The sequence below is a fragment of the Piliocolobus tephrosceles genome, chromosome 5, assembly GCF_002776525.5.
Source record: "Piliocolobus tephrosceles isolate RC106 chromosome 5, ASM277652v3, whole genome shotgun sequence".
Taxonomy (NCBI): domain Eukaryota; kingdom Metazoa; phylum Chordata; class Mammalia; order Primates; family Cercopithecidae; genus Piliocolobus; species Piliocolobus tephrosceles.
In genome coordinates, this window is record NC_045438.1 from 125,905,044 (window position 1) to 125,917,775 (window position 12,732).

Consider the following 12,732-nt stretch of genomic DNA (forward strand, 5'->3'; position numbering starts at 1 on the left):
CGTGTTAGCCAGGATGGTCTCGATCTCCTGACCTCGTGATCCGCCCGTCTCGGCCTCCCAAAGTGCTGGGATTACAGGCTTGAGCCACCGCGCCCGGCCACCTTCTTGTTTCCTTCCTAGAGGTTGGATATTTATGCTAGTTTATGAAGACTTCAGAGCACTGAGGCCCAGGTCTTGTCACTTTCTGACCTCTTTTTCTTGTCCAAAACAACTGTGTTGGTAACAAGGCACTTTGGATAGGCAGAGGCTGTGGCATGTGGCATTTCGCAGTGTACAAGATCAGGACACCGTCCTGAGGTCCTCCATGTTTTCTAGGCTTAATAAGACTTGGGTAGGCTCAAGCTGGGCACGGTGGCTCACACTCGTAATCCCAGCACTTCAGGAGGCTGAAGCAGGCAGATCACTTGAGGTCAGAAGTTCAAGACCAGCCTGGCCAACATGAGGAAACGCTGTCTCTGCCAAAAAATACAAAAATGAGCCAGGCATGGTGGCATGTGCCTGTAGTCCCAGCTACTCGAGAGGCTGAGGTGGGAGAATTGCTGGAATCCGGGAGGCAGAGATTGCAGTGAGTCGAGATTGCACCACTGCACTCCAGCCTGAGGAACAGAGTTAGACCCTGTCTCAAAAAATAAAATAAAATAATAACCTTGGATAGGCTCAGAGCTTGGCCATGGCCCTTGATTCACCTCAGTTCAGAAGCCCTCCTGGGAAATAAGATTAAGCCAGCCTGACAGTGGAGATTGAGAGGCCTGGGCTCAGCATCTGGCCGGATAGCTGGGAAGGGATAGTGGCCAGAGAAAGTCTGAGGTTATAGCTGGGCCCCTCCTTGGCCCCTGCCCACCCCCTCTCTCAGTCTGTGTGTCAGGGAAGGAACATGCCTTGTGGGGATGGTGGACAGATTCATCCCTAGAAGCTGTGGGACCCTCCCACCCCCAGCCACCACCACCCAAGAATCCCCAAAGCAAGTGGGAGAATCTCCTTTCAGGCTGGTGAGAGATGAGCAGTGGAGGAGGCAATGAGAGTTTTTATGGAACAGTAGCTGAGAGAGCACAGAGGCTCAGGGAAGCTGAGGGTGTCCTTGAAACCATGTGTTGGGGTGCTGGGGCATAGTTCCCCATCCCCTCCCTGGGGGAAGGAAGACTAAGGTTGATCCAGCAGACTATCCTATGGGGCCCAAGGGACAGGTGGATTCACATGAGAGCACCCAGAGTCTCTTGGAGTGATTACTAGCGGACAACCCTTGGGAAAGGCTGGATTTCCCGCCAGCACTAGGCAAGCAGGGGACACACACGTTATGCTCTACTGTGGAAGCCTCATACTCAATCAATGTAAGAATCTTCTTTAGGAAACAACCAAACCAAAAAAGCCAAGCCTCTTTAGTACCTGGCTCAGGGTTGATGCTCAAAGAATATTTGTCAAATGAATAATGACTCTTAATTGATTAATAAACTGTAAGTTTGGAATTAATACCTCATACTCTTGGCATTGAAAATGATCCTGTTCCCCGGAAACCCTGGCCCTGTTCACCTCTGTCGAGTCTGTACAAGAGTTCACATCGACCCAGCATCCACCTTCCTGGGTTCCTGGGCTCTCTGCCCTGATCTCTCACAGAGGTTGGGCCAGGGTGAGGAGAAGAGGGGGCCTCCCCGCTTGCTATGGGGCGAGGAGACAGCCATGGGACAGCTGCCTCCCTAACCCCCAGCCCCACTCTGTAGTTCCCAAGTTCTGTCTCAAGAAGCCGTCTTCCTCAAGGGAACCTTCCTGGATGTCTCCTACTTCTAACTGTGCCAAATTCCCTCCTCCCAGGATAGACATGAATTCAAACATTTCTCATTTGCTATGTCATTTAAGTTCTTTTTTAATGTTCTCAGTCATCTGCTCCCTAAAAACCCCCATAACTGGGTGGATCACCATTCTGGGAGGTGGAGGGGTGGCCTGGGGGAGGTAGAGCCCTGCCCTCAGGCAGCTCCAGCCTGCAGAGGAGGAGGCAGGTCACATGCAAAAAATGCTCCAAGACTCGAGGAAGGAATCCTGAGGTCAGATCTTGAGCACCAGGCCTGTGCTGGGCAGGTGGGGTATCTGCTGAGGTAAGACCCCTCCTCCCAGACTGGGCTCCCAGGCTTCCAACCCAGAGGGGTGTCACTCCAGCCATGGTCCCAAGGCTGGGGCCTGGGTGAGCTGGTGGCCTCTCGTCCCCCAGTCTCCGTGGCCAGGTACAGTCGGTGGGAGCCGAGGGCTCGCAGGTGGGTGGCGGCTGCGGGGGAAGGCGGTGGGCCCGCAGGGTGGCGCAGGCGGCTGCAGGTCAGGAGCAGGTCAAACAGCAGCAGCTTGAAGAGCAGCAGCCGCAGCACCCCCAGCCACAGCACCCCGCCTGGCATCCCTGCGAGGAGGAACCGCTCAGGAGCCCGCAGGAGCCCGCAGCCCCCCACCCCAGGAGAGAACGTCCACAGAGGAGAGGGCCTGGTCCTCTGCCCTTGCCATTGCCCGTCCCCTTTGCCCCCCTCCTCCAGGGAAAGTCCATCCCGGTGTCTAGCCTCTGTTCTTACTGGTAATAATAAATACCTTCCTGGCCTTCATTTTATTTTATTCCCCAACAATCATGGGGGTAAGGGTGGGGGCCAGGCAGGACTTAGCATCTGATGCAGAGAGTAACTAGCTCAAAATTCTTTTTTTTTTTTTTGAGATGGAGTCTCACTCTGTCACCCAGGCTGGAGTGCAGTGGCCCGATCTCAGCTCACTGCAACCTCCACCTCTTGGGTTCAAGTGATTCTCCTACCTCACCCTCCCGAGTAGCTGGGACTACAGGCGTGTGCTACCACGCTTGGCTAACTTTTGTATTTTTAGTAGAGACAGGGTTTCACCATGTTGGCCAGGCTGGTCTCGAACTCCTGACCTCGTGATCCACCCACCTTGGCCTCCCAAAGTGCTGGGATTACAGGTGTGAGCCACCGCGCCCAGCTTCAAAATTCTCTATTTGGTCAGGAAGCAGAGTTGGACCATAGCCCAACTTCATGACTGTCCATCTAGTGCTCTTTCCATCACCCCAGACAGCCTCCCATTTACACGGCCTGTAATGCTGAGACCCCCTGCCTGGGCTGCCCAAGGAGGACTCCAAAGACCCCTCTATTAGCTGTCACCTGTGCTTCTCAACTAATGTCCAAGAATTAGGCTAAGGTCAAAGGATTCACCCTCATCTTATCCTAAGTAGACTGAGGCCCATGCTAGCCAGTGCCCCAACCTAGCATGACAGCCTCTACATGGGACACCTACTGACCTCCTGTGTAAGACCCATTAGGCCAGAGCTGAATGCCTCACCTCCCAGGCCCAAGGTCCTGGTCCCAGCCTCTTATTCCCTACCCCTTGCCCAGAGTACTCACCCCTGAGAGGCTCCCAGGGGCAGGTCCTGGCTGTAGAAGCCTCTCCTGTTGTCCAAGGAGAAGGGAGTGAGTCTTTGGGGATGGGCCATGCGCTCTGGAGGCCATCCCCAGTGCTATGCCCAGGCCCTGGCACAGCGTGGGTATCAAGGCATTGGGGTAAATGGACAAGTGAGCCAGCAGCAGAAACCCTGAGCCCATTTGCTGCAAGTCCTCTGAGGGCCCAAACCTCCCTCACTTTGCATTGTTCCCTGTTCTGTGCCCTGGGGAGGCTGGGGTACCCGGCACTCTCAGATAAGGAACTGACCGTCTTCACGGCATTCTTTGGAAGTCAGGGCACTTAGTTAACAAACATTCCCATTTGGAAGATGACAAAACTGAGATAATCCCCAGAGAGGAAGTAAGTCATCTGGTCAGTGATAATAATTGCTGAATGTTTCAAAATACAGTGGAGGGGGAAACAAAAATCACTGGCTTTAGACATGTTACTTAGCCTCCCCATGCCTGTAAAATTGAGGGAATTATATGATCTGTCTCATAAATGTGAAGTGTATAGAACACTGCCTAGAACAGAGTCAACGCTCAATAACTGGTAGTGATTTGTTAATTAGTTTGGTCCTTACAGGGTGTCATGTACACAGGGTGATATGTCTATGTGTGTATAATGAATCCTAGGTGGAAGGAGGCATTTTTATCTTTGGAAGCCGTGCTGCAGAGCCTGGATTTCAAACAGATATTGCAGTTGCAAATCCCAGAATTCATGGCCCTGAGGCCACTCTCCCCTGAGCCCAAGTGTCACCTCACCTGGAGGCTCTGCACTTGGACACCCTTCATGCCTTTGCAGCCTGGAGCCTGCCCTCCCTCCAACCATACCCTGGTGTGTGGAAGGGGACAGGGAGCATCCGCAAGGGCCCAGGCTCCATCCCCACCTGACAGCTGCAGGGGCTGTGTACTCCTGCTGTGGCCCTCAGCCCCGGGCCCAGTGTGACAGACCAAAGGCTCCCAGGATGCCAGCTCCTCAGAGGGCAGGGAGAGATGGGCCAAGCTGGTCCAGGTGCCATCCGTTGCTGGCGAAGGGCCATAGGTGAAGGCATTCAGTGCACTACCGTTGCCGGCTGAGAACCAGATGGGGCTGTCAAGGCCAGGGGGTGCAACATCAAGGACCAGGCAGACCACCACCATCTGCTGTTTTCCATCCGCCAGTAGCGTGATTGGTGGGGCCAGAGAAGGAAAGGGTGTGCCACCCACACCTGCAAGAGAGCATGCACCTGTGGGTGCTAGACCAGCTTGTGGCTTCCCAGGCCAGCATTGTGTTGTAGGCTAGGGTTCTACATTTCTGTCTTTCCATCTATCCATCCATTCACCATCCATCTACCTGTCCTTCTAGCCACTCATCCATTCCTCCCTCCTTGCATTCTCCCATCAAGCCACCCTTCCTTCCCTCCATCTGCCCATCCTTTCATTCACTCACCTATTTATCCATCCTTTCTTCTATCAGCCATCTATCCTCCATGTATTCCTTCTTTTTCTTTTTCTTTTTTTTTTTTGAGACAGAGTTTCGCTCTGTTGCCCAGGCTAGAGTGCAGTGGCGTGATCTCAGCCCACTGCAAGCTCTGCATCCCAGGTTTACACTATTCTCCTGCCTCAGTCTCCCGAGTAGCTGGGACTATAGGTACCCGCCACTGCGCCCGCCTGGCTATTTTTTTTTTTTTTTTTAGTAGAGACGGGGTTTCACTGTGTTAACCAGGATGGTCTCGATCTCCTGACCTCGTGATCTACCCACCTCAGCCTCCCAAAGTGCTGGGATTACAAGAGTGAGCCACTGCGCCCGGCCACCTCCATCTATTCTTTCTACCTTTCATCTATGTATCTGTCTATCCATTCACCCACCTCTCCTTCCATCCACTTGTCTATAATATCCGAGCCCCTTTCTGTGCCAGGAACTAGAGATACAACATTGGATAAGTCATCGTTCCGGCTCTCAAGGAACTCAGTTCCATGGGAAAGACAGTAAATGTGCAAACAAATACTTGTAATACCCTGCTGTGGCAGCCTCTGGTGAGGAAGGGAAGGAAACAGGACCTGGAATGAGATTAGAAGGGGCCTCAAATATATCTGTAACTTTTTGTTTCTTTTTTTAAAAGTCTGATTTAAACATGGCAAAATGTTAAACATTTGTTAATCTAGGTGGAGTGTGCATGGGTGTTTTTTCTTTTATTCTCAGCCTTTTTCTGTAGCCTGTAGTTTTTTTGTTTGTTTGTTTGTTTTTTGAGACGGAGTCTTGCTCTGCCTCCCAGGCTGAAGTGCAGTGGCACAATCTCGGCTCACTGCAACCTCCACCTCCTGGGTTCAAGCTATTCTTCTGCCTCAGCCTCCCAAGGTCCCACGCCACCACCCCGGCTAGTTTTTATTTTTATGTTTTTAGTAGAGACTGGGTTTCTCCATGTTGGTCAGGCTGGTCTTGGACTCCTGACCACAGGTGATCCGCCCGCCTCCACCTCCCAAAGTGCTAGGATTACAGGCATGAGGCACCATACCCAGCCTTTTTAAAAATAATAATAATAATAAAAAAAGCTTTGTTGGCCGGGCGCGGTGGCTCAAGCCTGTAATCCTAGCATTTTGGGACGCCGAGGCAGGCGGATCACAAGGTCAGGAGATCGAGACAATACTGGCCAACATGGTGAAACTCCATCTCTACTAAAAATACAAAATTAGCTGGGCGTGGTGGTGCATGCCTGTAATCTCAGCTACTCGGGAGGCTGAGGCAGGAGAATTGCTTGAACCAGGGAATTGGAAATTGTAGTGAGCCTAGATCACGCCACTGCACTCCAGCCTGGCGACAGAGCAAGACTCTGTCTCAAAAAAAAAAAAAAAAAAACTTTGTTGGCTGGGCGCGGTGGCTCACACCTGTAATCCTAGCACTTTGGGAGGCTGAGGCAGGCCGATCACCTAAGGTTAGGAGTTCGAGACCAGCCTGGCCAACATGGTGGAACCGCATCTCTACCAAAAATACAAAAATTAGTTGGTTGTGGTGGTGTGCACTCATAGTCCAAGCTACTTGGGAGGCTGAGGCAGGAGAGTTGCTTAAACCCAGGAGGCGGAGGCTGCAGTGAGCTGAGATCATCCCACTGCACTCCAGCCTGGGCAACAGCACAAGATTCAGTCTCAAAAAAAAAAAAAAAAAAAAAAAGGCTGGGTGTGGTGGCTCACACTTGTAATCCCAGCACTTTGTGGGGCTGAGGCGGGTGGATTACCTGAGGTCAGGAGTTTGAGAACACCCTGGCCAACACGGTGAAACCCCATCTCTACTAAAAATACAAAAACATTAGCTGCGTGTGGTGGCATATGCCTGTAGTCCCAGCTACTCTGGAGACTGAGTCACAAAAATTGCTTGAACCCGGGCAAAAGTTGCAGTGAGCTGAGATCATGTCACTGCACTCCAGCCTGGGTGACAGAGTGAAAAAAAAAAAAAAGCTTTGTTTGGATATAGTCCACATACCAGACAATTGACCCATTTGAAGTATAGGTGTATTATTTCACAATCTTAAGAACTAAGTCATATGGGTACTACAAACATTTTTCCTATATTTTCCAAAATAATCCCTATTTCCCACAATCTTTTATTATCATCATTATTATTATTATTTTGAGACAGGGTTTAGCTCTGCCATCCAGGCTGGACTGCAGTGGTGTGGTAATAGTTCACTGGAGTCTCAGCCTCCTGGCCTCCCAAGTAGCTGGGACTACAGGCACGCACCACAACACCCGGCTAATTTTTACCTTACTTGTAGAGACATGGGTCTCCCTTTGTTGCCCGGGCTGGTCTCAAACTCCTAGGCTCAAGCTGTCCTCCCGCCTCGGCCTCCCAAAGTGCTGGGATTACGGACATGAGTCACTAGGCCCAGGCTGCAATCTTATTCTTTTCAGCAAAGATGGCTCACTTAATATGTAACAGAATTTTATTTATTATTATTATTATTTTTTGAGATGGAGTCTCACCCTCTTACCCAGGCTGGAGTGCAGTATCACAATCTCAGCTCACTGCAATCTCTACTTCTGGGGTTCAAGAAATTCTCCTGCTTCAGCCTCCCAAGTAACTTGGATTATGGGTGTGCACCACCAGGTCTGGCTGATTTTTTTTGTAGTTTTTGTAGAGACAAGGTTTCACCATGTTGACCAGGATGGTCTCTAACTACTGACCTCAAATGATCCTCCCACCTCAGCCTCCCAAAGTGCTGGGATTATAGACATGAGCCACCGCGCCTGGCCCAGAATGTTATTTTTGAACATTGCAATTTTTTTTTCTTTTTTCTTGAGACAGAGTGTCTCCCTGTTGCCTAGGCCAGAGTGCAATGGCATGATCATGGCTCACTGAGGCTTCGACCTCCTGTTCAGGTGATCCTCCTACCTCAGCCTTCCCAGTAGCAGGGACTACAGGCAGGTGCCACCATACCTGGCTAATTTATTTTTTATTTTTTGTAGAAATAGGGTTTCACTATGGTGTCTTAGCTGGTCTTGAACTTCAGGGCACAAGAGATCCTCACGCCTGGGCCTCCCAAAGTGCTGGGATTATAGGCATGAGCCACGTTGCCCAGCCTGGAGTTTTTTGGGAATTAGGTATAGCCAGACTTAAGAAATGTCCCAGAGTGCAGGGAAGGAGGCCAGAGAATCTTGTGAGGATGTAGGGGTAAAGGGTCCTCAGGAAAGATTTCTTAGAAGCCAAATAATTAGCCTAGGCTAGTCATAGTGGCTCACACCTTTATTCCCAGCACTTTGGGAGGCTGAGGTGGGCGGATCACAAGGTTAGGAGATCGAGACCATCCTGGCTAACATGGTGAAACCCTGTCTCTACTAAAATACAAAAAATTAGCCAGGTGTGGTGGCACGCGCCTGTAATCCCAGCTACTCAGGAGGCTGAGGCAAGAGAATTGCTTGAACCTGGGAGGCAGAGGTTGCAGGAGGCTGAGGCAGGAGAATTGCTTGAACCCGGGAGGCAGAGGTTGCAGTGAGCCGAGATCACGCCACTGCACTCCAGCCTGGCGACAGAGCAAGACTCCGTCTCAAAAAAAAAAAAAAAAAAAAAAAATAGGCCGGCGGATCATGAGGTCAGGAGATCGAGACCATCCTGGCTAACACAGTGAAACCCCGTCTCTACTAAAAATACAAATAATTAGCCGGGCATGGTGGCGGGCGCCTGTAGTCCCAGCTACTTGGGAGGCTGAGGCAGGAGAACAGTGTGAACCCAGGAGGCAGAGCTTGCAGTGAGCCGAGATGGCACCACTGCACTCCAGCCTGGGCGACTGAGTGAGACTCCGTCTCAAAAACAAAACAAAACAAAACAAAAAATTATCCTACTAACACATAAATGGTAAGTTGTCCAGTCAGGATTTGAACTCAGATCTCTGTGACTCCAAATCCCATGAACCATCTCACCTTGAAGGGTGACTAAGATTTTGCCATGTGACATAGTGGACCATCTAGGACATAGCTTCAGACAGAGCTAAGTGTGACTCCTGACTCATTCACTTAATTTTCTGAGTCTTTTATTATTATTATTATTATTATTATTATTATATTATTAGTATTATTTTTTGAGATGGAGTCTCACCCTGTCGCCTAGGCTGGAGTGCAGTGGCATGATCTTGGCTCACTGCAACCTCCCCTTCTGGGTTCAACCGATTCTCCTGTCTCAGTCTTCTGGGCAGCTGGGACTACAGGCATGTGCCACCATGCCCAGCTAATTTTTTGTATTTTTTTTTTTGAGACAGAATTTCACTCTTGTTGCCCAGACTGGAATGCAATGGCATGGCAAACGTGGCTCGCTGCAACCTCTGGCTCCCGGATACAAGTGATTCTCCTGCCTCAGCCTCCTGAGTAGCTGGGATTACAGGTGCCCCTCACTGTGCCCTGCTAATTGTTTGTATTTTTAGTAGAGATGGAGTTTCACCATTAGCCAAGCTGGTCTTTAACTCCTGACCTTAGGCGATCCACCCGCCTCAGCCTCCTAAAGTGCTGGGATTACAGGCATGAGTCATTCGGCCCAGCCAATTTTTTGTATTTTTAGTAGAGAGGGTTTTCACCGTGTTAGCCAGGATGGTCTCGATCTCCTGACCTCGTGATCCACCTGCCTCGGCCTCCCAAAGTGTTGGGATTACAGGCGTGAGCCACCACGCCTGGCCTTTTTTTGTATTTATTTTTTATTTTTATTTTTTTAGATGGAGCCCCACTCTGTCGCCCAGGCTGGAGTTCAGTGGTGGGATGTCGGCTCACTGCAACCTCCGCCCGCTGGGGTTCAAGTGATTCTCCTGGGTAGCTGGGATTACAGGTGCCTACCACCACGCCTGGCTAATTTTTGTATTTTTAGTAGAGACGGGGTTTCACCATCTTGGCCAGGCTGGTCTTGAACTCCTGACCTCGTGATCCACCTGCCTCAGTCTCCCAAAGTGCTAGGATTGCAGGAGTGAGCCACCGTGCCCAGTCTTTTCTTTTCTTTTTCTCTTTCTTCCTTCCTTTCTTCCTTTCTTTCTTTTGAGACTGATTCTATTTCTATCGCCTAGCCTGGAGTGCAGTGGCGGGATCTTGCCTCAGTGCAACCTCCTCCTCCTGGGTTCAAGCATTTCTCCTGCCTCAGACTCCTGAAGCTGGATTACAGGCATCTGCCACCATGCCCAGCTAATTTTTGTATTTTTCGTAGAGATGGGGTTTCACCATGTTAGCCAGGCTTGTCTCAAACTCCTGACCTCAAGTGGTCTGCCTACCTTGGCCTCCCAAATTGCTGGGATTACAGGCGTAAGCCACTGTGCCCAGCCAATTTTCTGAGTATTTTTGTTTGTTTTGTTTTGTTTTCATTATTTATTTATTTATTTAGGTTGAAGGAAGATTTCTTCTGAGTCCCAGTGGTCTCATCAATATCATGGGGTTAGGTCGGGCTTAGTGGCTCATGCCTGTAATCCCAGCACTTTGGGAGGCTGAGTCAGGTGAATCACTTGAAGTCTGGAGTTCGGGACCAGCCTGGCCAATATGGTGAACCCCTGTCTCCACTAAAAATACAAAAACTAGCTGGGCATAGTGGCGGGTGGCTGTAATCCCAGCTACTTGGGAAGTTGAGGCAGGAGAACTGCTTGAACCTGGGAGGCAGAGGATGCAGTGAGTTGAGATCGTGCCACTGCACTCCAGTCTGGGCAACAGAGTGAATTCTGTCTTTAAAAAAAAAAAACAAGCAAATAATAATAAGAATAATATAATGGGCTGGGCACGGTGGCTCACGCCTATAATCCCAGCACTTTGGGAGGCCAAGGTGGGCAGATCATGAGGTCAGGAGTTCAAGACCAGCCTGGCCAACATAGTGAAACCCTATCTCTACTAAAAATACAAAAAATTAGCCGGGTGTGGTGGTGGGTGCCTGTAATCCCAGCTACTCGGGAGGCTGAGGCAGGAGAATCGTTTGAACCCAGGAGGCAGAGGTTGCCGCGAGCCAAGATCGCACCATTGCACTCCAGCCTGGGCAACAGTGTGAGACTCTGTCTCAAAAAAAACAAAAACAAAAACAAAAACAAAACCCTCCAGAGCCTTTTCAGTTACACAGATAGAGACATTCCCCAAGTTGAGTTCGGCTTCCATTTCTTCCATGAAGCCTCCCAGGATTGTTCCTGCTTACCCTGGTTACTTCCTTCCCGAGCTCAGGCCTCCTGCCATGGGCGCCCTGTGTTCCACATAGGTGTGGTTTATCTCCCTAATGAAGGAGTGCCTGTGAGATACTTGGGGCCAGCTTTAGATCAAGGAGACCCCCCTGACTCAAAAATTATGGACCTTCCCTCACCACACACATGCACATGCTTCTAGATGAAGCTGGAATTTTCCCCTCAAGACATGAGTCCTTTGGCTCCAGCCTTGATCATGGGAGGGTGGGGGTAAATACCCTGGGAAGAGGCCTTGGGACCTACCCTGAGCCCATTGATAAGGGCAAGCTGGGAGTGAACCTGAGACACCCTGAGTCCTATTGAACTAGGGCAGGCACCCTGAGGGCAAGAAGGACAGGACAGGACCTCACACTGTTCCCCATATCCCATCATTGCATATCACATCACACACCCTGGTTACCCTAACCCCACCTTCTATGGATGCCCATCCAGTTTGTTCTCATTTCTCTATACCTTTAAGAGGTGCAGCCCCCCTACCAACACTGTGGGCTCCAGGGCAGGAGGACGTGGGAGCCCCAGAGCAAGGTGGCTGGGAGGAAGAGTACAATGGGAAGAGTACAGTGGGTGATACCCTCCCCAGAGGTCCCTAAATGGCTCTTGTCCTGCCTCCCTGCAGCCCATCAATACCCAGGGAGGTCCAGAGTGAGGGAATGGGCTTGGGCAGACTGAGGAGGAACAGAGAGGAATGCAAAGATGGGGCTCACCTGTGGGTAGGGTTGGACACCCAAGGGCCAGGAGAAATAGCCATGTCCCGGCCATGGCCCACTCGGAAGGAGGCAGGACCCAGCTGCAGACCTGAGTTGTGGCTGGGGGAGGAGGCACCCACAAGACTGCCTTCTAGGCCACAGGCCCAGCTGCACCTCAGCTGCTCCACCATGGGCCGTTTCCCCTGGTGACAGGCCCCTCCTCCTGCCCTGGCCCCCCAAACCCAATCCTGTCTCATAGGCCAGGGAGCACAGGATGCCTCTCCCACACCAGGAGATGGACACCTGCACTTCCTCTGAAGAGAGAGCACTTCAGTCTGCAAAGCCCTGCTTCAGGGCAGCTACCATCCATAGGACACAGAGTACCAGGTGGCTTGACAGGGGCTTGACATACAGCCCTTCACTTGATCCACTCAACCACTATGAGATACATTTCACAGGTGAGGCAACTGAGGCTTACAGAGAGTGAGGGACCAGCCCAGGGCCACACAGCTGACAGGTACCAGAGCCAGGGCTTGAACTGTTTTTAGATGGTTGGCTTTATTATAGGCAAAAAGATGCCCAGGGCCGGGCGCGGTGGCTCACACCTGTAATCCCAGCACTTTGGGAGGCCGAGGCGGGTGGATCATGAGGTCAGGAGATCGAGACCATCCTGGCTAACATGTTGAAACCCCGTCTCTACTAAAAATACAAAAAAATTAGCCGGGCGTAGTGGCGGGCGCCTGTAGTCCCAGCTACTCAGGAGGCTGAGGCAGGAGAATGGCGTGAACCTGGGAGGCAGAGGTTGCAGTGAGCCGAGATCACACCACTGCACTCCAGCCTGGGTGACAGAGCGAGACTCTGTCTCAAAAAAAAAAAAAAAAGAGATGCCCAGTAAACTTTTTGCCATGTTGTTACAACCCTCCTTTTTATTTATTTATTTATTTATTTATTTATTTATTTATTTATTTATTT

At 50.8% G+C, this 12,732-nt stretch overlaps 1 protein-coding gene across 4 annotated transcripts; it reads right to left on the minus strand.

Annotated features, from left to right (window-relative positions):
• Positions 1-1,833: 1,833 nt before the first annotated feature.
• On the minus strand, positions 1,834-11,908 carry PTCRA (pre T cell antigen receptor alpha). Of its 4 annotated transcripts, XM_023213062.1 has the most exons (5): positions 11,779-11,908; positions 5,414-5,456; positions 4,304-4,506; positions 3,378-3,422; positions 1,834-2,380 (listed from the first exon to the last, which is right to left on the minus strand). In XM_023213062.1, exons 1-5 carry the CDS (start codon positions 11,831-11,833, stop codon positions 1,959-1,961), a joined length of 768 nt encoding a protein of 255 aa, XP_023068830.1. In that variant the 5' UTR covers positions 11,834-11,908; the 3' UTR covers positions 1,834-1,958. The 4 variants fall into 4 exon arrangements, with proteins under 4 accessions (XP_023068830.1, XP_023068829.1, XP_023068831.1 ...); XM_023213061.1 differs by lacking the exon at positions 5,414-5,456 and having other exon boundaries at positions 4,304-4,624; XM_023213060.1 differs by lacking the exon at positions 5,414-5,456 and having other exon boundaries at positions 1,959-2,427; positions 3,380-3,422; positions 4,304-4,624; positions 11,779-11,833.
• Between the last annotated feature and the right edge of the window lie 824 nt (positions 11,909-12,732).